Here is a 23,651-nt window from a genome sequence, read left to right as displayed (position 1 = left end):
TCACATTCTCCTTCTACGTGTCTTTCCAAATCTTTGACCAACTGACCTCGTGCAACATTCTTTGCGCACTGCCAGATACTGTATCTGGAGGTGGGGAATCTGCAAAGGGTGCTCCCCGCCCTACAGTCACTAAAAAAATTGCAGTGCAGTGGAAAAACATATTCCATCAGTTATGTGACCTTGGGCAACTTTACATCTCCAAGGTTCCTTTTTTTTTTTTTTTACAGTACGCGGGCCTCTCACTGTCGCGGCCTCTCCGGAAGCGCAGGCTCAGCGGCCATGGCTCACGGGCCCAGCCGCTCCGCTGCATGTGGGATCCTCGCGGACCGGGGCACGAACCCGAGTCCCCTGCATCGGCAGGCGGACTCTCAACCACTGCGCCACCAGGGAAGCCCCAAGGTTACTTTTTAATCGTAAAATTGTGGGAATATGTCCTACAGAGATAACAACTAACATTTATTGTTATATTCCTGGCACTATGCTAAAGGTTTTCTTGGGACTTCCCTGGTGGTTCAGTGGGTAAGACACCCCACTCGCAATGTAGGAGGCTTGGGTTCAACCCCTGGTGGGGGAACTAGATGCCACATGCAGGCTGCAACTGAGAAGCCCACATGCTGCCACTAAAAAAGATCCGGCATGCCACAACTAAAACACGCTGCAACAAAGATCCCACGTGCTGCAACTAAGACCCGGACCCAGCCTAAATAAATAAATATTTTTTAAAAATTAAAGGTTTTCTTTCTATGTATAATCCCGTTTAATCCTCATAGTATTCCCATTCTACAAAAGGAACTGAGAGAGAAGGGTTAAGTAACCTGCTCTGTGTTACATAGGTAGTGAGGGGAGCTGGGAGTCAAAGCCAGCAACATGGCTCCAGATGTCTTTCAGAGAGCAGGATGTTTGAGGGCTAAGAGAAGGCAATGTGGCTGGAGGCCATGGCATATGTGGGGTAGAAGCAGAAGACAAGGCCTCAAATGTTTATTTAGAGAATTTGGCTTTTCCTGTGGGCAATGGAAAATATTGGAGATTTTTAAGCAGGGGAGTATATGATTTGTGTGACTATATGTCCTGATTTGCTGGGGGATGTGATGTCCCAATTTATACCTCCCCCCCTGCATAATTAGTAAGTCTTCTTTTGCTCATGTGCCCAGCACAGACAAAAACCAATATGATCACCTTACATAGACCAAAGCTATACTTTACAAAGAACTCTGATGACAATATGGAAGACAAAGACTGGAGGCTGGGAGACAAGTGCTGAGGTACTATCACTGTGAGTGGAAAAGGGACCCAGATTTAAGAAATCCATCTGAGGAACATTTAGAACTTTGTGCTCAGTTAGGATATGGTTGGTGAGGCAAATCTGCGTCCAGGAGACTCACATCTAGGTTTGTTTTTAGGTAGTGACAGCAAATAGAGGAGGAAGAGAATTGGTAGAATGGGGTGAAGGGTATGAGAGCTAATGAGCTCACATTCCTCTGACCTTTCTAGAATTCATCAATGTTCCTTTTTTTTTTTTTTTTTTTTTGGTACGCGGGCCTCTCACTGTTGTGGCCTCTCCCGTTGCGGAATACAGGCTCCGGACGCGCAGGCTCAGCGGCCATGGCTCACGGGCCCAGCCACTCCACGGCATGTGGGATCTTCCCGGACCAGGGCACGAACCCGTGTCCCCTGCATCTGCAGGCAGACTCTCAACCACTGCGCCACCAGGGAAGCCCCATCAATGTTCCTTTTAAAGTATGATATGCTACACTCTGCATAACCTTCCACATTGGGTCTGAATAGGAGGGTACAAGGGACTTCTGTCTTCCTTGATCTGGATCCATTTTTTCTATTATTGTACCAGACTTCATGATGATCTACTTACGCTGTGCTTGTATTTAACCAAACCTCTCTTTTTCACAGCCAATGTGATGCAAAGTAACACAGCTCTCCCACCAGATCACATCACCCCTTATTTTCTTTACAATGTTTATCTATAAAATTGTTGTCTTGCTTGTTTACTTTATTGATTATCACCATTCATTGGAATATAAGCTCCATGAGAGCCTGGATTTTGCCCTCTTGTTCACAACTATGTATCATCAGTGCCTAGAAAAGTGCTTGATATTATAGGCCTAAAAATTATTTGTTGAAAGAATATCAGGTCGTTATTATTTCATACATATATAACAGTTTTTAAACCAAAATGCAAGACTGACTGACTGATAACCCCTGTTAAATTTTTTGTTGGTTTCATTCCGGGGTTCTTAGATTGTACAGATAGTTTTCAACTTTCAATTCATTCATCCAACAAACACTGAGTACCAACTTGTGTCAGGTACAAGAGAACAAAATAAACATGGTTCCTACTCTCCTGGAGCTTACAATCCATATAACAGACAAATAAACAGGCAATTACAACCGTATATAAGTGCTATTAAAAGGAAAGTACAGGGCTTCCCTGGTGGCGCAGTGGTTGAGAGTCCGTCTGCCGATGCAGGGGACATGGGTTCGTGCCCTGGTCCGGGAAGATCCCACGTGCCATGGAGCGGCTAGGCCCGTGAGCCATGGCCGCTGAGCCTGTGTGTCCGGAGCCTGTGCTCCGCAACAGGAGAGGCCACAACAGTGAGAGGCCCGCGTACCGCAAAAAAAAAAAAAAAGGAAAGTACAATCTTCTAGAAAGGTATTTAGGAGGGGCACCCTTCCAAGCCAAACTAGCTGGGTTAGTGAAGGCTTCCTGGAGGAATATCCAAAATGTTAAGTCAGTGGTGGCTAAAGAAAGTACGGAGATCATGCTGGAGAGAGGACATTCCATCTACCTCCTCCTATTAATTAGAAGGCACTTTGAGTGAGGATAGGTATTGCTTCTTATTTATCTGGGTCTACTCCAGAGTTTAGTTCAGCACATTAAATAGAATAGATGATCAATAAGTGATTTTTGAGTTGAATGGAAAAAACAATTACTTATAGCTAGAAGTGCTGACTTTCATTCAGAGGAGCTGAGTAGGTTTCAGCCAAAGCTTAAAAATTCACTTTTCTGGCATCTTTGCAATATGGAACTAGACAGTTTTCTATAACTTGGTTAGCCTGATATTATGTTCTAGTTAATAACGCATCGATAAAAAGCTTAGCAATTATCCTGTTCCATCTTAAAGAATACAAAACAGAAACTCAAGTTCAGCACTTCATTGTACTAGATAAAAATGAAACTAAATATCTGACTTTGGAATATTCTTAAGTCCAGAAATACTCACCATTTTAAAGGTATAACTGATTTCAAAGTGCTTCTGGTAAAAAACAGTATTTCCATTTTATATTTTAACAAGTGAACAGTTAGGATGCTATATAGCAGAAGTTCTCACTTGTGAATGGATGATTCCCAGGGGCCATAGAGTTACTGGTAATATTAAAGAAACTACCAAAGTACTTAGCAAAGTCTATAGTTTCACTGTCCAATGTGGTAGCCACTAGCTACACGAAACTACTGAGCGCTTGAATTGTGGCTAGTCTGAAGTAAGACGTGTTGTAGCCGTAAAATGCACACCAAAGACTTTATATGGAACAAAGAATGTTAGATATCTCAGTCATTTTTACATTTTTATATTGAATTTTATGTTGACATTCTATTTTGGATATATTAGACTTAATGTATTGTTAAAATTAATTTCACAATATTTACAATAACCAGGACATGGAAGCAACCTAAATGTCCATTAACAGATAAATGGATGAAGATGTGGTACATATATACAATGGAATATTACTCAGCCATCAAAAAGAACGAAATAATGCCATTTGCAGTGACATGGATGTACCTAGAGATTGTCGTACTTTTAAAAAATATTTATTTATGCATGCATGCCGTGCCAGGTCTTAGTTGTGGCATGCAGGCTTCTTAGTTGCAGCATGTGGACTCTTAGTTGCAGCATGCATGTGGGATCTAGTTCGCTGACCAGGGATCGAACCCAGGCCCCCTGCATTGGGAGCACAGAGTCGTACCCACTGGACCACCAGGGAAGTCCTGAAATTGTCATACTGAGTGAAGTAAGTCAGACAGAGAAAGATAAATATCATATGATATTGCTTGTATGTGGAATCTAAAAAAAAAAAAAATGGTACAAATGAACTTATTTACACAACGGAAACAGAGTCACAGATGTAGAAAACAAACTTATGGTTACCAAGGGGGAAAGGGATAAATTGGGAGATTGGGATTGACATGCACACACTACTATATATAAAATATCAGTATATAACTAATGAGAACCTACTGTGTAGCACAGGGAACTCTACTCAATACTCTGTAATGACCTATATGGGAATAGAAGCTAAAAAAGAATGGATATATGTATGGGTATAACTGATTCACTTTGTTGTACAGCAGAAAAACACAACATTGTAAATCAACTATACTCCAATAAAAATTATTTAAAAAATAAAATAAATTTCAACTGTTTTTTTTACTTTTTAAATGTGGTACTAGAAAAATTCATATTATTCATGGGGCTCATGCTATATGAGATATCATTGTAGCAGACTGAATAGCTAATAATTTGTAGAACATGTACAACTATTCAACATATATACTGTTGAGACAATTAAATTTAAATTCACTTACACATTTTGCTGAATTCATTCATTATTTATGTTCTATAAAATATCAGTAAGAAGTAAGACATTTTTGATGTTAAAGTATTTACACTTAAACGTTGGGAACCACTACTTTATAAACTACAGATTCACTGACATAATTTATTAACTGTTTTTTGGGGGAATGGAGGTAGAGGGTAAATAAGAGGCCAGCTAGTCAATGTGTAAAGCACTTCAGGTTGACTCTTAAAAAGAATCTTTATGGGGCTTCCCTGGTGGCTCAGTGGTTAAGAATCCACCTGCCAATGCAGGGCACACGGGTTCGTGCCCCGGTCCGGGAGGATCCCACATGCCGTGGAGCAGCTGGGCCCGTGAGCCATGGCTGCTGAGCCTGCGCGTCCGGAGCCTGTGCTCCGCAACAGGAGAGGCCACAACAGTGAGAGGCCCGCGTATCGCAAAAAAGACAAAAAAAAAAACAAAACAAAAAACCCCCAAAAAACCAAAACTACAACAACAAAAAAAATTTAAAAAAAAAGAAGCTTTATGGAAAAGATTCAACTGCAAGTAAAAGGAATGGAGAAAATGGCCTTTACCTGCTGGAGTGGGGTTTTGCATAGATGTGATGGGTCAAAAAAGCAAGTCCTGGGGGGGTTCTAAATTGGGAGGGGTATTCTAAAGAATGGAGGGAAAGGGAGAAGACCCTCTGTAGGAATAATTCCAGTAGCAGTTTCTAAAACAGAGAAGCTACAGAGAATTCCTGGCTTACAGAACCCTATATGGTCTTTCTGAACATGTATAGTTATTATTACTTTAATATACATATTATATACAGTTTATACATTTATATATAAAGTATAATAAACTTTTACTAGCTCACATAAACTTTATCCATCTGGAGTAAATTACAAACATTTTTTCTCTAATTCGTCACATATAATTTGCCATACTTTAATACTGAGGAATATGGAGGAATTATTGCCAATCCAGACAAAGAGATACTCGAGTAACAGAAAAATACACCTAAAATAGTTTCTGCTAGCCTTTATTTGAGAAAATTTACACAAAAATCCCCAATCCAACACTTACAAGTGAATCTGTATAAATCCATAAATCCCACATGCCTCTTTCCATTAAACAAACATAAAAACAGCTTATGACAGGGGTTTATGACAATGGTATAACAAAGCTTACTTAAAACTATCACTTTCATCAATAATTTACAGGCTTTGTTGAATAACAGGTTCAAAAATGGAGGAAAGCAGATAACATCTTCGTTTTTAAAGCTGATTTGCTCTTGCACTAGTCTTTTATCAAAGGCAAATAATTTTACTTTTTAGATAAAATCAACCTGTGATATCAATGAACTTTAAACCAAAAGCACAAATTCCAAGTTTGTAGTCTTGGCATGAGTAAAAGGAAAGGACAGGAAAGAATTTCAGTTTCACAAAGTCACATGTGGGAACAAAACATCAGCCAAATAAAGTATTTTCCTCTCCTATCTTCTTCTTTGACATTTTGTCAGAACAGAAGACTACAACCAACTGAGTAGCTTTCATTGTTTCTAAAAAGGGAAAAGGCACCAGTCAGAAATATGAAAGTTTCTTGTTAGGCTAATGGTACAGAACAGTATTTCACCTTTAAATGTCTAAGGATGGATCTTAACTCACAAATTTGGTTATTCTCTTCCCTGCTTGGATGTATCCTCTGTTGTTTAGTATATGTAATACCACAGATAGACTTTCTCAACATCTGCTGCCCTTATGGTGAGATTTGGCTGCCAGGTTCTCAGAAACAGTATCTATCAATTCTTAACAGCAGATGGCAATGTTGCACAAATTAATGACAGAACTACTTTTATGCCACACCAGAGGAATGCACAGAGGGAGTCAAAAGGGGGGGAAAAAAGGCTTTTGGGTTCACAATAGCTAGAACATTTACAGAACAGCCTGGGAGTTTAACAACATAACTCACTCCCTCTTTCCCCTTTGTACTTTATCCAGGTCATGACAGCACTGTTCTCTGTTAATTCCAACATGCTGCTTCTTAACTGCAAGCTGCAGAGCCCTAAGTCCTGTAATGCTTGTCATTGCGATGGGACAAGCCCTGTAACAGTCAGCAGGGTTAAAAAAAAGAGATTACAGAAAGGACAAACTCCCACCCACTTTATTGCGAGAAGTGGGGCAAATATCAAGTGATGTTATTTTTTCACTGTTGTTTATGAACATGATCATTCGTGTCCACTCTTTCTCTTATTTACCTTAGTATTGGCCTTTAGGCACCTCATATTCCCAAAGTGATTATTGGATTTGCTTTTATAACATATATTTTCAGGTATTTACTCGATTCATGATCCTTCCAGATGTGTTACCTTTTAATACTTCATATGTCTTAATTGTCTAGATGGAATACATAAGAACAGAAATTAAGTCAGTGACTTGCCATGTAAGAAGACTTCGTAAATTTTACTTATATTTTCCTTTGTATAAGTTATGTTAAAAATTTAAGCAACCACATAACTGACAAAGGACTTGTATCTAGGATATATAAGGACTCCTCAAACTCAATAGTATAAGTCAACTATACTTCAATTAAAAAAAAACCTCAGTAGTAAAAAGAACACACAATCTAATCATAAAATGGGCAAAGGAACAGATATTTCATCAGGAAGAAATACAGATGGCAAATAAACACATGAAAGAATGTTCAACACCATTTACTAATAGGAAAATGCAAATTAAAACCACAATGAATATCATTACACACGCCTCTCAGAATGACTAAAAAAATTAAAAAAAAATAGCAAATACTGGTGAGGATGTGGAGAAACTGGATTGGTCATACATTGCTAATGGGAACGTAAAATGACACAGTCATTCTGAAAAAGGCAGGACAGTTCCTTACAAAAATAAACATGTGTTTACCAGATAACCCAGCAATTGCTCTTTTGGGCACTTATCCCAGAGAAATGAAAATTCATGTTCACATAAAAACATGTACATGAATGTTCACAGCAGCTTTATTAGTAATGGCCCAAAACTGAAAACAACAGTGATGTCCTTCAGATGCTGGTTAAACTGTGGTACATCCACACCATGAAATGCTAATGAGCAATAAAGAGGAACAAACTAGTGATATATGCAACAACCTGGATGGATTTCAAGGGCACTATGTTGAGTGAAAAAAGTCAATCTCAAAAGGTTATATCACATATATATATATGTGATTCCATTTATATAACATTCTTAAAATTACAAAATTAGAGAGATGGAGAACAGATTAGTGGTGCCAGAGGTTGGGGCTTGGGGTTAAGGAAGGAGGTGACTGTGGCTATAAAAGGGTACCCCAAGGGATCCATGTGATGAAACAGTTGTGCATCTTGTGGTGGTGGTCACACATCCATACATGTAATAAAACTGCATAGAACTAAACACACATAAATACACAAAAAGAAAGAAGTTCAAGCGGCTGAGCACAAATATTTTAATTCTCTAAAATGAAATTTTCTTTAAGAGTAATCTACAGTTCAAAGCTCATTTCTATGAGGTGTCACATCCATTACACTTTTAAGAGACATAAAATTGTGAAAGGGTATCACCAGAAGCTATCTAAACATTTCAGCTAAGGGTCAAGAGAAAGTTAATGGTATTGTCACACAGAAATCCAAAGAGGACAATCAGAATGAAACAATTTCAACATGGTCATACAAATGTTGGTAAAAGAACTAGAGTGGAAGCCCAAGCTGGTGAGCAAGTGGGAGAAGGAAAGAAAACATGGTTCAAACAGATCATACGAGGAAACCCAGTACAAATGCTGGCTTTGGCATTATCTAGGTAACCCCTATTTTTTGTCATAGGTGACTCTAATAATAGTCTTATTGTTGCAAAACCAGTCCAAATCCTACCAAGTTAAAAAGAAGTCCCTCTTTGACTTATTGGGTGTAGGTGGTAACCCACGTCCTCCCACACCAAAAGACATCAGTTCTAGCAAGAAAGCTCCAACGTGCCTTGATGGTGTTGCTGGTAGGATGTCTTAGGCCACGCACATCCCAGCGATGTTCTGCTGGCTAAGATACAAGGTGGGAGGAGACTGGGCTTTATTACTCAATCAACTTCTTGGCCTTGAAGAAGCGACGCAGGTAGAAGACCTGCCAGGTGGCTAGACCAATGAGGCAGAACATTGAAAAGATGCTGAAGTACAGGACCCGAGTGTTTGTGGACTCTAAAAAAAAAAGCAAAAGCAGTGTAAATGTAATGAAGTGAGGCTCAGTAGGCTAAATGGCCAGGGGGAAAAGGCAATTAATTAGCTTCACTCTGCCCCTAGGCCTTACAGTAGGATCTCAGATAAGTTTTTTTCTTAAATTTTCATTATCCTATACATAAATGTTAAAAATTACAAAGATTAGTACTATTAGTTTGATACACTATGAGCTGACTGAGAATATGGTCAACTGCTTATCACAGAAAAAACTGCTATTCCCTTGAAAATCTAACAAGGCTCATTTACCTGTAGAGCAACAACACGGAAGTAAGCAATTATCCTTCCACACAACCCCCTTTGGCAAATCTGAGAAAAAGGTACACCAGAATTTAAAGTTTGGGGATCTATCTCCTTTACAGTGCACGTACTGAGAAACAAGAGCTTCCCTCCCCTCACCATTGGTATCACGCATCTCTTCCTCTCGCTTCTTCATATAGGCAAAATCATTAACAATAGATTCTGAAAGGTCTTCTAGGCGTCGTAGCTCTACCTCCAAAGGTTTGAGCTTCTCAACTTTTGCAATCTGGAAAAGAAAGGAATTATGAACACACTCCCTGAAAAAACTGCTACAGTCAAGAACAACATAACAGAGGAGTCTTTTTAAAAGTTTCGCCAAACTTAAAATTTCTTCTGTCATTATTCTAACACATTTTAAAATTTGGGCTTCTTCCCTTCCCTACTGTCTATATGTTTCCATCTCAGACATTTTTTATACTTTAATTTTGATTAAAACCTCCTTAGTAGTACTATAATATGGTAGCCTATAAAATAAGATATATTATTTTTCCAAGATTTCTGACTTTAATAATGCATTTTACTTTGCCTTTCCACTTTTGTCTAAGAAATAAGCAATATTATTAGCATAAGTGTGAGCGTCATAGTATTAGTCAAATGTGGTTTTGAGAAGAAAACACACCAAATTCCCAATAGGGAATGCACAGGAATGAGAGAGTACATATAACTATAACATTAAGATAATAACTCAAACTGCAAAATTAGAGAATTCTGGTTTGCTCATTTAAATCCCACAACGCTTTAAGGTTTGTAACAGAGCTCTAGAACCCAGATGAATCCTAGCTCTGCTTAAAAAAAAAAAAAAAAATCCACTGAGTGTTTTTTTGTTTTTGTTTTTTAACATCTTTATTGGAGTATAATTGCTTTACAGTGTTGTGTTACTTTCTGCTGTGTAACAAAGTGAATCAGCTATATGTATACATATATCCCCATGTGTTTTGTTTTTAATTACACAGCCAGTTATCAAAATAAATCTCCAAGGACATCACTGTGTGCTAAGGAATGAAGGGTATGAGAAATAAACTGTCTTCCTTTTTCACCCCAGACCACTGTGAAACCTCCAAGAGTATCTAGTAACTAAAGGCATATATGATCAGAGAAAGGATTTCATATTCTATTTGTTTTTTCTTTATCAATCTTAGATTATGATTTGTATTAAAATGGGGATATAACACCAGAGCATTTCAGATCTTAAAATTCATATACCAGTTGCTCTTACATTTTTTCCACAGAGAACTCTTCAAAAAATATTTCTACATCTGCTTCTTTACTCCCTATACATTCTCTATACAACTCCCCACTTTTTCTTCTCTTCTGTTCAATTCACCTTCCTTATTATTTTCCTCTGTTAAATGTTAATAGCAGTTAATGTGGGATGAATGGGAATAGTTTGAGGGTGTTCTTGTGTTCTCTTCACTAAACTATATTCTTCATTGAACCTGTGAAGAACAAGACACAGTTATTTAAAATAAAAGAAAACTAAAAACTGCTGTTAAGATAGGGATATAAAAATTGAGTTTATATTTAAGGTACCTAATTTATTAATTTTTAAAAATTTATCTATTTTTGGCTGCACTGGGTCTTCATTGCTGTGCACAGGCTTTCTCTAGTTGCGGCGAGCAGGGGCTACCCTTCATTGCGGTGTGCGTGCTTCTCATTACGGTCGATTCTCTTGTTGCAGAGCATGGGCTCTAGGCACGTGGGCTTCAGTAGTTGTGGCGCGAAGGCTCAGTAGCTGTGGCTCGTGGGCTCTAGAGCTCAGGCTCAGTAGTTGTGGCGCACAGGCTTAGTTGCTCCGTGGCATGTGGGATCTTCCCAGGCCAGGGCACGAACCTGTGTCCCCTGCATTGGCAGGAGGATTCTTAATCACTGCGCCACCAAGGCAGTCCTAAGGTACCTAAAATATAGTGATGGATTTGTAATGATCCACCTAAGTTTTCTTTCACTGGATGTACATTTTCTTACAATTGTAAAATGTTGGATACAGTTAATAGCTTGACTGACAGCTAGCTACAGAACAGAATAAAGCTAACTGGGTATAAGATTTACAATGGTTAGTTAATACACTGAGCTAACACTCTTAGCTGAATACCCAAACACCAGGTTTTGCCATTAACCTACAATATATATCTGTTAATTGATTTCATATAGAGGTGCAGAGCAAAGAAATCCCCCCAGGAAAAAGATACAAGACATATATAATAAGCTGAACCTTTGGCTGTTTAACATTTTCCCTCCTGGTATATGCTTTCCCCTCCAAAGCTTCTTGAATGAGATAGTATGAAGGCAACAGCATGATACCTCTTTAGAGATAAGTGCTTTAAGGCTCCTTAAACAGAAACTTATAAAAGGAACTGCAAGTGAAACTATGGCTGTACCTCTCTCTGCCAGCTGAAAATAATATTCTTAAAAATTACTTTGAAGACTACTTCTAACTCCCCACCCTTTTTTTGGTTAAATGACAATAGCCCAAAGGCCTAAAACCCCAAAAAGGAGGATGGAATGAAAATAAATTTGGTACTGAGAATAGTCTTTGTAGAATACAGTCCCCCAAACCTGTCCCAATCCTTTTCCTTTCTGGTGTTTCATTTATTTTTTAGCTATACAAGAAACATATAAATATGTTCCCTTACTAAAGAATTTAAATTATTCAGAAGCAAAGGAAACAAAAACAAAAGGCCCATCTTCACAGCTCCTCGATCCCCACATCCACACATTCCTTCCCAGAGGTGGTTATGAACTTGGTGTATATCTTTCTAGACCTTGTCAGAAGATAACACACTATTTACGCCTTTGTATGTATATAAATGTACATAAGAAAATATAATTAAAAACATACTTATAAATGCGATCATAATGTATATGTTGTTCTAAGGCCTCCTTCTTTTCATTTAATAAAATCTTTCCAAAAACTTCAGTGCTGGGCTTCCCTGGTGGTGCAGTGGTTGAGAGTCTGCCTGCCAATGCAGGGGACCCAGGTTTGTGCCCCAGTCCGGGAAGATCCCATATGCTGTGGAGCGGCTGGGCCTGTAAGCCATGGCCGCTGAGCCTGAGCGTCCGGAGCCTGTGCTCCGCATGGGAGAGGCCACAACAGTGAGAGGCCCGCTTACCGCAAAAACTTCAGTGCTTGTAGATTCACCTCATACTTACTTCTTAACTGCTACATAGTACTCCATATGGCATATGGGCCACTGTTTACTTAATCATTCAATTTCCTAACCCCTTTTCTAGTATAGGACCTACTGTAGACTCTATACTTCTATTCATAACATATCATCCAAGTCGATTTCATTTTCTCAATGAAATCCCTACTCAATCCTGCCCTTATTTCAGTAAATTATTTGCAGACTTCCTGAGTGGGATGAAGGTCTCTTTCCCTAAAAAACATCTCTGCCTGATAACTACCTTTATTCTTGATATTAGTTTAAAATCCAGCGAACGTAAAGAATTGCCAAAAGACTAAAACAATATTGAAAACCAACTTGCTATTTCAACCATCTAACATATCATGGATACTCAGTGGAAATAACAAAAATAATGAATATATTTCTACATTTAATCTAAACCTAGAAATCAAAACAAATGTAAAAAGGTTTTTCTGTTTTGTTTTTTAACATGTTAATACCCTAACAGTGTTTTTTTGAGGGCTTATTATGTGCAAGGCACCAAGATAAATTATGATCTCTGCTCCTAAGAAGCTCAGAGTCTCGTGGAGAGGCTCACCTAAAAAGCTACAACCATAATATAAAGCACTATGTATTAACTTCTACAACAAAGGTACACATTGAAAGTGGAATGCAAAGAAAGTAGCACGAACTTAATAACAATTGGAAGAATAAAGGAAAGCTTAACAGGAAGTGGGGGAGTTGGGTCATACAAGGTGTACAGGAATTTAAGAGATGGGAGAGACAGATATTTAAGGCTGAGGGGAACCTGCAAACCAAAACATGTAGGGAAGAAAGTGCAGGCCCTGCTTAGGAGGCCATGAGTAGCCATAAAGTAGGTAGATGTGCGTGTGTGTGTGCGCATGCGAGCTTGTGGGTAGGTGATGGGTAACAGCAAATATAAGCCTCAAAAGTTAGGCTGGGGCTTCCCTGGTGGCGCAGTGGTTCAGAGTCCGCCTGCCGATGCAGGGGACACGGGTTCGTGCCCCGGTCCGGGAGGATCCCACATGCCGCGGAGCGGCTGGGTCCGTGAGCCATGGCCGCTGAGCCTGCGTGTCCGGAGCCTGTGCTCCGCAGCGGGAGAGGCCACAGCAGTTAGAGGCCCGCGTACCACAAAAAAAAAAAAGTTAGGCTGGAGCTAAATTGAGGATGAGGATGAAGAAGGTAATATAATGAATTAGACCTATTACTATATACCCAGAATGTGATCCGTATTTTATATCTTATACTCTCACTTAATCCTCATAACATAATCCTATATATGGTGAATATTATTATTCCTAAATTTCTCAGATGAGGAAATTAAGGCTCAGAGTGTTAAATAACTTGCCCAAGGTCTCAGAGCTTGGTTGAGCTAGAATTGCAATCCAAGTCTGAGTTTATATTTTATTCTGTAGGAACAAAAAATTTGGTGAAGAAAACCAGATGACTAGACTAAGTTTTATCTGGATCAAAAGTGAAGTGAATGTGCTATAGTAGACCACAAGGATCTGGGTAAGTTGTCCAGTTTATCAGTCAAGCTTCATAGGTTTCATACTGCATTACTCTAATTTTTATAACTAATAGAATAAAATTTTAAAACAAATTATCCTAAGTATTTTAAAGTAGACCCTCTTCGCTTGCCCAGGACTAAGCATTCAAAGAGTATCATCAAGGGACTTCCCTGGTGGTCCAGTGATTAAGAATGCGCCTTCCAATGCAGGGGACGCGAGTTCGATCCCTGGTTGGGGAGCTAAGATCCCATACGCTGCGGGGCAACTAAGCCTGTGCACCACAACTACTGAGCCTGTGCACTACAAATAGAGAGCCCACGCGCTGCAACTACCGAGCCCACGCACTGCAACTACCGAGCCCACGCACTCTGGAGCCTGCACACAACTAGAGAGAAGCCTGAGCGTCACAACGAAGATCCCACATGCTGCGACTAAGACCCAATGCAGTCAAATAAATAATAATAATAAGAGTATCATCAAGACTTTATATCAGTCAGTACAAAAAGCTAATAAGAAAACCTCTATCAATATCCCCACTGACTGTTATTCTGCTATTCAAAACATCTGATTCAATGTTCAAAGTGTCTGTAAGAATGTGAAATTACACATCTCACGAAGGCAGGCCATTATTCTGGTCTACTTTTCTCTTCCAAGGTTGGAAGGATGATGTGTGTTTTGCCAACAGTCTGATAAAAGCAAACCCTATTTGCCAATGTGTACCATAGGTTCTCCGCTAGGAGGTAGCATTTCCCTTGTAGGCTGCATTTAACCATTAAATAATCAAAAATATCAGAGCTACCAGAGACTTCATTTTACAAATGAGGAAACTCATGATTCCATAAAGTTATTCAGTCCTTTGAGGGGAAGACCAAGACTAGCAGTACCACGGTCTCTTGACTCCCTACCCAGGGTCACCAAAGCATTTAGCATCAAAACTGCAAAGCTCTGCTGTAAAATGTAAGCAAAAATGAATCCCTGACTTCCAAAAGCATACACACGCAGTGTATCCAAATGGTACCTATCTTTCCAGCCTTAACCATGAAGCCTCCTTTAACCACTACTGTTAACACTGATTCCCTCTTCCCTAATGCCCTACAACACTCAGACTGTGTCACACAATTAACACTCAATCATATACTGTCATATTCACATTGTTTTTGCTTTTTATCCTTTTCCCCCACACTAGTTTGGATCTTGAACTCAACAGAATTAGAATGATATACACCTTGTGTAGTTCCACATGCCTGATACATGGTACACACTTGTAGCAAACCCATTAGGTTCATTCTACGCCTTCTTTAAGGAGCCAACATTCTCATAGCAGCTATGTGCTGCTGGTCCCCTGAAGCACACACTCCCTGTATGTTAAGAGCACTCTGCATTTACTTTCACTCAGCATTCATCTTCACCAGGCACACTGCCTAGGAAAAAGTTCTCTCTACCACAATATCTATCACTCTTCATCTGTAATGGTAGGTATTGCTTGGAAAAGCTTTCCCTGTGTATCTACGACACCTCCAAAATAACCGTAAAATTACTCTTCTTAAACCATATCCAAATCTTCCATTCCTCTAATGATGATCTGAATCTAAAGAGTTCAGAGTTCTATGTAATTGTACCAAGGAAGGGTATTAAATCTGAAAGACTGCTTCTTAAAACACACATGTGAAACCAGCCTCTAGAGAATCACTAGATTCTTTCCCTTGGTGGAACACTGAGAAACTCAAGAGAGAAGCTTCTTGAGGAGAGCCAGATTCAGACAAATGACTCTGTTATCTCCACACCCCACTCCACAGCCCCTGCAAATTTTAGAAGCATAGCAATAAAAGTGGAGACCATCCAGTCTAACACAATCAAGATAATGAAGACAGTTGTACACCCAAAGGCAAGTCTACTTATACATGGGGGCATGTGAATCACAGGCTTCTTCAACGAAGGTCAAAAGGTCAACAATGTGCAAAATAAGTCCAGCTAATACTGCCAACCTTAGGGCTAAAGGAATGAAATTTAGAAAGATCCTATTTACTCGGTCATAGCCATTTGGCAGTTTCTAGAAGGGGTAGGAGAAGGGAACTAAAATCTACTGAACTGATCACCTATGTGTCAGGTGCCTTACCCATGGTATTTCATTTAACTTATGTCAAGAAACGGATTTTGGATCAAGTATATAAAACCAGAGTTCCTCCTTCATGAGGGCATTCAGAGAAACAGAACCTTTGGAAAGCCTTCAGCTGTTGCTCCAACAAGTGCAACTGTGTTTTTGGTGTATTTGTTGGTAGCAAATGGCATACTAATAGACCCCTAGGCAAAACATGACTTTAGTTGAGTTGAAAATGTGGACATCCAAGCAAGAGGGGACATACACAGCCCAAGAGTTAAGAGGATATGTCAGACAGCTCGTTCTTGGTGGGATAATTGCCTTCATTCCCACAACTGTAAGATTAGACAGTAAGTCCCTCCAAACCGCTGTTCTAGTTCACAGACCACAAACTAAAAAGAAATGGCTCAATTCACATACTGATTCTACAAAAATGCCACCCTCTGAGGGGCAAATGCCACCCTCTGATAGGGGTGAGAGGTCCTTAAAATACAATGGAGGGAATCAAAAGTGCTTTATTTCTGAGGAAATACACATTCTTTCTCTTTAAAGAATTCAAACTACAAGCCTATGCTTCTTTACAAAATGGCAACCATTCTGCCTTCAAATAATTTCACCTTACATTTGTATCGTGTTTACATAGCAATTCACATGCATTAACTAATCCTCCATAACAATGTAGTAGGTAGTGTGGTACTCTGTCCAGCTATTTAGACAGCGATTACTACTGAATCTTACAGGACCACATGGGATTTCAGAATTATGAAGTCCGCAAATGTGAGGGAGAGCTGTGATGTGAAAAACACATTAAAAGAAATGTGCCACCTTCCTGAATCTAAATACTGATGCTGAAGGGCCGCAATCCTCTGGAGATAAAGTCTCTCCCTTGTCTCAAGGGCCTGAAATTAAATGCCTCAAAACCTCTACATAGGCTCAGTGCTCTCTGGTAATTAACCACTCAACAAGTGCTTCTATTATCCATGTTCTTGTCACAGGCGTTAGCCCAGAGACAACTAATAGCTATTTCTGAGCAAGGTTTAAGGCAGTCTAGCCACAGACTGAGAAAAGGGCTAGTCTTTGGCCTGTGTAATAACCACTTGTCCTCCTCTGTCTCAGTCTGATCTGCTTTTTGTGGGGTGGGGGAGTGGGGAGGTAGACCACCGAAGAAAGCAGTGGGAGGAGTTTCTTGGTTAAGAAAGAGAATTTAGAGTTGTGTTGTAACCATGTGCGTAAAGAAAGGCTTAGGACGTGCCAGACTTCCGAAGCAGGAAGCAGGGAAAGGAAGCACTGTGGTTTCCTTTCTGCTAGGGATTCCCCTCTTGGGTTAAGTAAAAGGTCAGGAAAGATAAAGGCCCTTTCCCAGTGTCAACAAAGTCCAAGGATGATGGAAATTCCAGGAGGTATGGGGATTCTAAAATGCCACGTGGGGGGGGGGCGGAGTCAAGATGGCAGTGTGGGAAGACGTGGAGTCTGCGTCTCCCCAAAACTAGGGTGCCTGCGGGATGCTGGTGGGGGACCTCCACGCCCAAGGTGACGGGAAGAAACCCCAAGCGAACTGGTAGGATGTGGGGGGACTGAGAGGGGAGAAGTGGAGGCCAGATAGGACCAGCGCTCCGGAGGGGTGGCTGAGGGGGGAGGGTTTCCCACGCCTGGAGGGACCTTTGGGGGCTCAGATCAGTGGGGAGCATGCTATCCCCTGCCCAATCGGCAGAAGTCTGCCTGGCTCTCGGGCTGGTTCCTACCCCCTCAGAGGCCCCCTCGGGGCTGCGAGGGTCCTGGGGGCATAGGAGGGAGGCCAGGGAGATCAGGAGAGGCAGGTGGGAGGGGGCCCTCTGGGATGGCCCTGCCCACTTGAGCCCGGAGACCTGCTGAGCTCCCAGGTGGGGTCCCCCATCCTCTCAGCCCCTTCTGTTCCTTGAGCCTAAGCGCCCCCACTCCCACCCCAGGGCCTTTTCCAGCCCTAAGCATAAGTCCTAAGCATAGGTCCCACCCACCACCCAAACCCCGCCCCTGCTTAGGTCCCACCCTCCACAGCCAAGGCCTTTTCCACCTTTCTTTTTTTTTTTCCCTCTCCTCCTTTCTTACTACTGTGGTTCTGTTTTACCTTCTGGTTGTTTCAACTATATTTTAATTTTTATATTCTTTATAACATATCTGCTAGTTTCCTAGTCTAATTTTATTTTTTTTCTTTGTCATCGTTCTCCCCCCTCCCCTTTTTTTTGCCACTCCGTGTGGCTTGCAGGATCTTGGTTCACGAGCCAGGGGTCAGGCCAAAGCTCCTGTGGTGGGAACTCCGAGTCCAAACCACCAGACTAACAGAGAACCTCAGACCCCAGGGAATATTCATCGGAGTGAGGTCTCCCAGAGGTCCTCATCTCAGCACCAAGACCCAACTTTACCCAACAGCGTACAAAGTCCAGTGCTGAAAGCCTCAACCAGTAAGACAGGAACAATCCCACTCATCCAAAAAAAAAAAAAAAAAGAGGAAACAGCAAAAAAATATGTCACAGATGAATGATCAAGGTAGAAACCTAAAAGATCAAATAAATGAAGAGGAAACAGGCAATCTACCTGAAAAAGAATTCAGAGTAATTATAGTAAAGATGATCCAGAATCTTGGAAACAGGATGGAAGCACAGATTGAGAAAATACAAGAAATGTTTAACAAAGACCTAGAAGAACTAAAGAACAAACAGAGAAGAACAACACAATAACTGAAATGAAAAATACAGTAGAAGGAATCAATAACTGAGGCAGAAGAACGAATAAGTGAGCTGGAAAACATAATCGTGGAAATAACTGCTGAGGGGCAGAATAAAGAAAAAAGAATGAAAAGACAATCTCACAGACCTCTGGGACAACACTAAACGCACCAAAATTTGAATTATAGGGGTCCCAGAAGAAGAGAAAAAGAATGGGTCTGAGAAAATATCTGAAGAGATTATAGTGGAAAACTTCCCTAACATGGGAAAGTCCAAAGTCACCAAGTCCAAGAAGCACAGAGAGTCCCATCCAGGATAAACCCCAGGAGAAACAGACAAAGACACATATTAATCAAGCTAACAAAAATTAAATTCAAAGAAAAAATATTAAAAGCAGTGAGGGAAAAACAAAAAATAACATACAAAGGATACCCCCCTATAAGGTTATCAGCTGACTTTTCAGCAGAAACTCTGCAGGCCAGAAGGGAGTGGCAGGATATACTTAAAGTGATGAAAGAGAAAAACCTACAACCAAGATTACTCTATCCAGCAAGGATCTCATTCAGATTCTACAGAGAAATCAAAAGCTTTTCAGACAAGCAAAAGCTAAGAGAATTCAGCATCACCAAACCAGCTTTACAACAAATGCTAAAGAAACTTCTCTAGGTGGGAAACACAGAGAAGAAAAAGACCCACAAAAACAAACCAAGCAAACCCAGAACAATTATGAAAATGGTAATAGAAATATACGTATCAATAATAACCTTGAATGTAAAATGGATTAAATGCCTCAACCAAAAGACACAGACTGGCCAAATAGATACAAAAACAAGACCCATATATATGCTGTCTACAAGAGACTCACTTCAGACCTACGGACACATACAGACTGAAAATGAAGGAGTGGAAAAAGATATTCCATGGAAATCTAAAGAAAGCTGGAGTAGCAATACTCGTATCAGATAAAACAGACTTTAAAATAAAGACTGTTACAAGAGATAACGAAGGACACTACATAATGACCAAGGGATCAATCCAAGAAGATATAATAATTATAAATGTTTATGCACCCAACATAGGAGCACCTCAATATATAAGGCAAATGCTAACAACCATGAAAGGGGAAACTGACAGTAACACAATGATAGCAGGGGACTTTAACACCCCTCTTATACCAATGGACAGATCATCCAAACAGAAAATAAATAAGGAAACACAAGCTTTAAATGACACAACAGACCAGATAGATTTAATTGATATTCATAGAACATTCCACCCAAAAGTGGAATACACTTTCTTCTCAAGTGCACACAGAATATTCTCCAGGATAGATCACATCTTGGGTCACAAATCAAGCCTCGGAAAATTTAAGAAAACTGAAATCGTATCAAGCATCTTTTCTGACCACAATGCCATGAGATTGGAAATCAATTACAGGAAAAAAACTGTAAAAAACACAAATACAGGGACTTCCTGGTGGCGCAGTGGTTAAGAATCCACCCGCCAATGCAGGGGACATGGGTTCAAGCCCTGGTCCAGGAAGATCCCACATGCCGTGGAGCAATTAAGCCCGTGTGCCACAACTACTGAGCCTGTGCTCTAGAGTCCGCGAGCCACAACTACTGAGCCCTCATGCCACAACTACTGAAGCCTGCCTGTGCTCTGCAACGAGAAGCCACCACAATGAAGAGTAGCCCCTGCTCGCTGCAACGAGAGAAAGCCTGCACGCAGCAACAAAGACCCAATGCAGCCAAAAAAAACCCCAAAAAACCCACAAATACACGGAGGCTAAACAGTGCACTACTAAATAACTAAGAGATCACAGAAGAAATCAAAAAATACATAGAAACAAATGACAATGAAAACACGACAACTCAAAACCTATGGGATGCAGCAAAAGCAGTTCTAAGAGGGAAGTTTATAGCAATTCAATCTCACCTCAAGAAACAAGAGAAATTGCAAATAAACAATCTAACTCTACACCTAAAGCAACTAGAGAAAGAAGAACAAAGAAAACCCGAAGTCAGTAGAAGGAAAGAAATCATAAAGATCAGAGCAGAAATAAATGAAATAGAAATAAAGAAAACAATAGCAAAGTTCAGTAAAACTAAAAGCTGGTTCTTTGAGAAGATAAGCAAAGTTGATAAACCGTTAGCCAGACTCATCAAGAAAAAAAGGGAGAGGACGCAAATCAATAAAATTAGAAATGAAAAAGGAGAAATCACAACCAACACCGCAGAAATACAAAGGATTATAAGAGACTACTACAAACAACAATATGCCAATACAATGGACAACCACAAAGAAATGGACAAATTCTTGGAAAGGTGCAATTTTCCAAGACTGAACCAGAAAGAATTAGAAAATATAAACAGACCTATCACAAGCAATGAAATTGAAACTGTAATTTTTTGTTTTTTATTTATTTTTTCTTATTAGTCATCCATTTTATATACATCAGTGTATACATGTCAATCCCAATCTCCCAATTGAAACTGTAATTTAAAATCTTCCAACAAACAAAAGTCCAGGACCAGACAGCTTCACAGGCAAATCCTACCAAACATTTAGAGAAGAGCTAACACCGATCCTTCTCAAACTCTTCCAAAAAATTGCAGAGGGAGGAACACTCCCAAATCCATTCTATGAAGCCACCATCACCCTGATACCAAAACCAGAAAAAGATACCACAAAAAAAGAAAATTGGAGACCAATATCACTGATGAACAGAGATGCAAAGTTCCTGAACAAAATACTAGCAAACAGAATCCAACAACATATCAAAAGGATCATACACCATGATCGAGTGGGATTTATCCCAGGGATGCAAAGATTCTTCAATATACACAAATCAGTGTGATACACCACATTAACAAACTGAGGAATAAAAACTATATGATCATCTCAATAGATGCAGAAAAAGCTTTTGACAAAATTAAACACCCATTTATGATAAAAACTCTCCAGAAAATGGGCATAGAGGGAACCTACCTCAACATAATAAAGGCCTTATATGACAAACCCACAGCAAACATCATACTCAATGGTGAAAAACTGAAAGCATTTCCACTAAGATCAGGAACAAGACAAGGGTGTCCACTCTAGCCACTCTTATTCAACATAGTTTTGGAAATCCTAGCCACGGCAATCATAGAAGAAAAAGAAATAAAAGGAATACAGATTGGAAAAGAAGAAGTAAAACTGTCACTATTTGCAGATGACATGATACTATATGTAGAAAATCCTAAAGATACCACCAGAAAACTACTAGAACTAATCAATGAATTTGGTAAGGTTGCAGGATACAAAATTAATGCACAGAAATCTCTTGCATTCCTATACACTAACAACAAAAAATCAGAAAGGGAAATTAAGGAAACAACCCCATTTACCATCACAACAAAAAGAATAAAATACCTAGGAATAAACCTATCTAAGGAGGTGAAAGACATGTACTCAGAAAACTATAAAACACTGATGAAAGCAATCAAAGATGACATAAACAGATGGAGAGATATACGATGTTCCTGGATTGGAAGACTCAGTATTGTGGGAATGACTATACTACTCAAAGCAACCTACAGATTCAATACAATCCTTATCAAATTACCAATGGCATTCTTCACAGAATTAGAAAAATATTTTTACAATTCATATGGAAACACACAAGACCCTAAATAGCTAAAGCAATCTTGAGAAAGAAAAACAGAGCTGGAGGAATCAGGCTCCCCAACTTCAAACTATACTACAAAGCTACAGTATTCAAGACAGTATGAACCAGTTTTCAGGGCAGAAATAGAGACACAGATATAGAGAACAAACGTATGGACACCAAGTGGGGAAAGTGGCGGGGGTGATGGTGGTGGTGGTGGTGTGATGAATTGGGAGATTGGGATTGACATATATACACTAACATGTATAAAATGGATAACTAATAAGAACCTGCTGTATAAAAAAATAAATTAAAAAAAAAAAGTATGGGTACTGGCACGAAAACAGAAATATAGATCAATGGTACAAGATAGAAAGCCCAGAGATAAACCCACGAACATATGGCCACCTAATTTACAACAAAGGAGGCAAGAACATACAAAAGAGAAAAGACAGCCTCTTCGATAACTGGTGCTGGGAAAACTGGACAGCTACATGTAAAAGAATGAATTTAGAACACTACCTAACACCATACACAAAAATAATCTCAAAATGGATTAAAGACCTAAAAGTAAGACCAGACACTATAAAACTCTTAAGAGGAAAACATAGGAAGAACACTCTTTGACATAAACCATAGCAAGGTCTTTTTTTGACCCACCTCCTAAAGTAATGCAAATAAAGACAAAAATAAACAAATGGGACCTAATGAAACTCAAAAGCTTTTGCACAGCAAAGGAAACATAAACAAGACGAAAAGACAACCCTCAGAATGGCAGAAAATATGTGCAAATGAAACAAGGGACAAAGGATTAATCTCCAAAATATACAAACAGCTCATGGAGCTCAATATCAAAAAAACAAACAATCCAATTAAAAAATGGGTGGAAGGGGGCTTCCCTGGTGGCACAGTGGTTGAGAATCTGCCTGCCAATGCAGGGGACACGGGTTCGAGCCCTGGTCTGGGAAGATCCCACATGCCACGGAGCAACTAGGCCCGTGAGCCACAACTGCTGAGCCTGCACGTCTGGAGCTTGTGCTCCGCAACAAGAGAGGCCGCGACAGTGAGAGGCCCGTACACCGCGATGAAGAGTGGCCCCCGCTTACCATAACTAGAGAAAGCCCTCACACAGAAACGAAGACCCAACACAGCCATAAATAAATTAATTAATTAATTAAAATCATATGGGCTTCTAAGAAGACCTCTGCTTAAAAAAAAAAAAAAGAAAAATAAATGGGTGGAAGACCTAAATAGACATTTCACCAAAGAAGACATACAGATGGCCAAGAGGCATATGAAAAGATGCTCAACATCACTATTAGAGAAATGCAAATCAAAACTACAATGGGGTATCACCTCACAACAGTCAGAATGGCCAGCATCAAAAAATCTACAAACAATAAATGCTGGAAAGGGTGT

At 39.8% G+C, this 23,651-nt stretch overlaps 1 protein-coding gene across 2 annotated transcripts in view; it reads right to left on the bottom strand.

Annotated features, from left to right (window-relative positions):
- Nucleotides 1-5,598: 5,598 nt before the first annotated feature.
- The window catches only part of TMED10 (transmembrane p24 trafficking protein 10), a 44,715-nt gene continuing 26,662 nt past the window's right edge, over nt 5,599-23,651 (bottom strand). Inside the window, exons 4-6 of one of the 2 annotated variants that reach the window (XR_009537634.1) lie at nt 9,226-9,352; nt 8,576-8,790; nt 5,599-6,968 (exon numbers count right to left, since the gene is read on the bottom strand). Coding sequence is in view for 1 of the 2 variants with exons in the window: in XM_060134679.1 (XP_059990662.1) it covers nt 8,669-8,790; nt 9,226-9,352 (249 nt within the window). In the remaining variant the exon portion in view is untranslated. Of the gene's footprint in view, nt 8,791-9,225; nt 9,353-23,651 lie in introns of both variants that reach the window. The other variant, XM_060134679.1, reaches the window with a different exon arrangement.

Source organism: Lagenorhynchus albirostris, chromosome 1 (genome assembly GCF_949774975.1).
Source record: "Lagenorhynchus albirostris chromosome 1, mLagAlb1.1, whole genome shotgun sequence".
Taxonomy (NCBI): domain Eukaryota; kingdom Metazoa; phylum Chordata; class Mammalia; order Artiodactyla; family Delphinidae; genus Lagenorhynchus; species Lagenorhynchus albirostris.
Note: the sequence above shows the minus strand (reverse complement) of the source record. Positions and strands in the feature narration are given on the sequence as shown.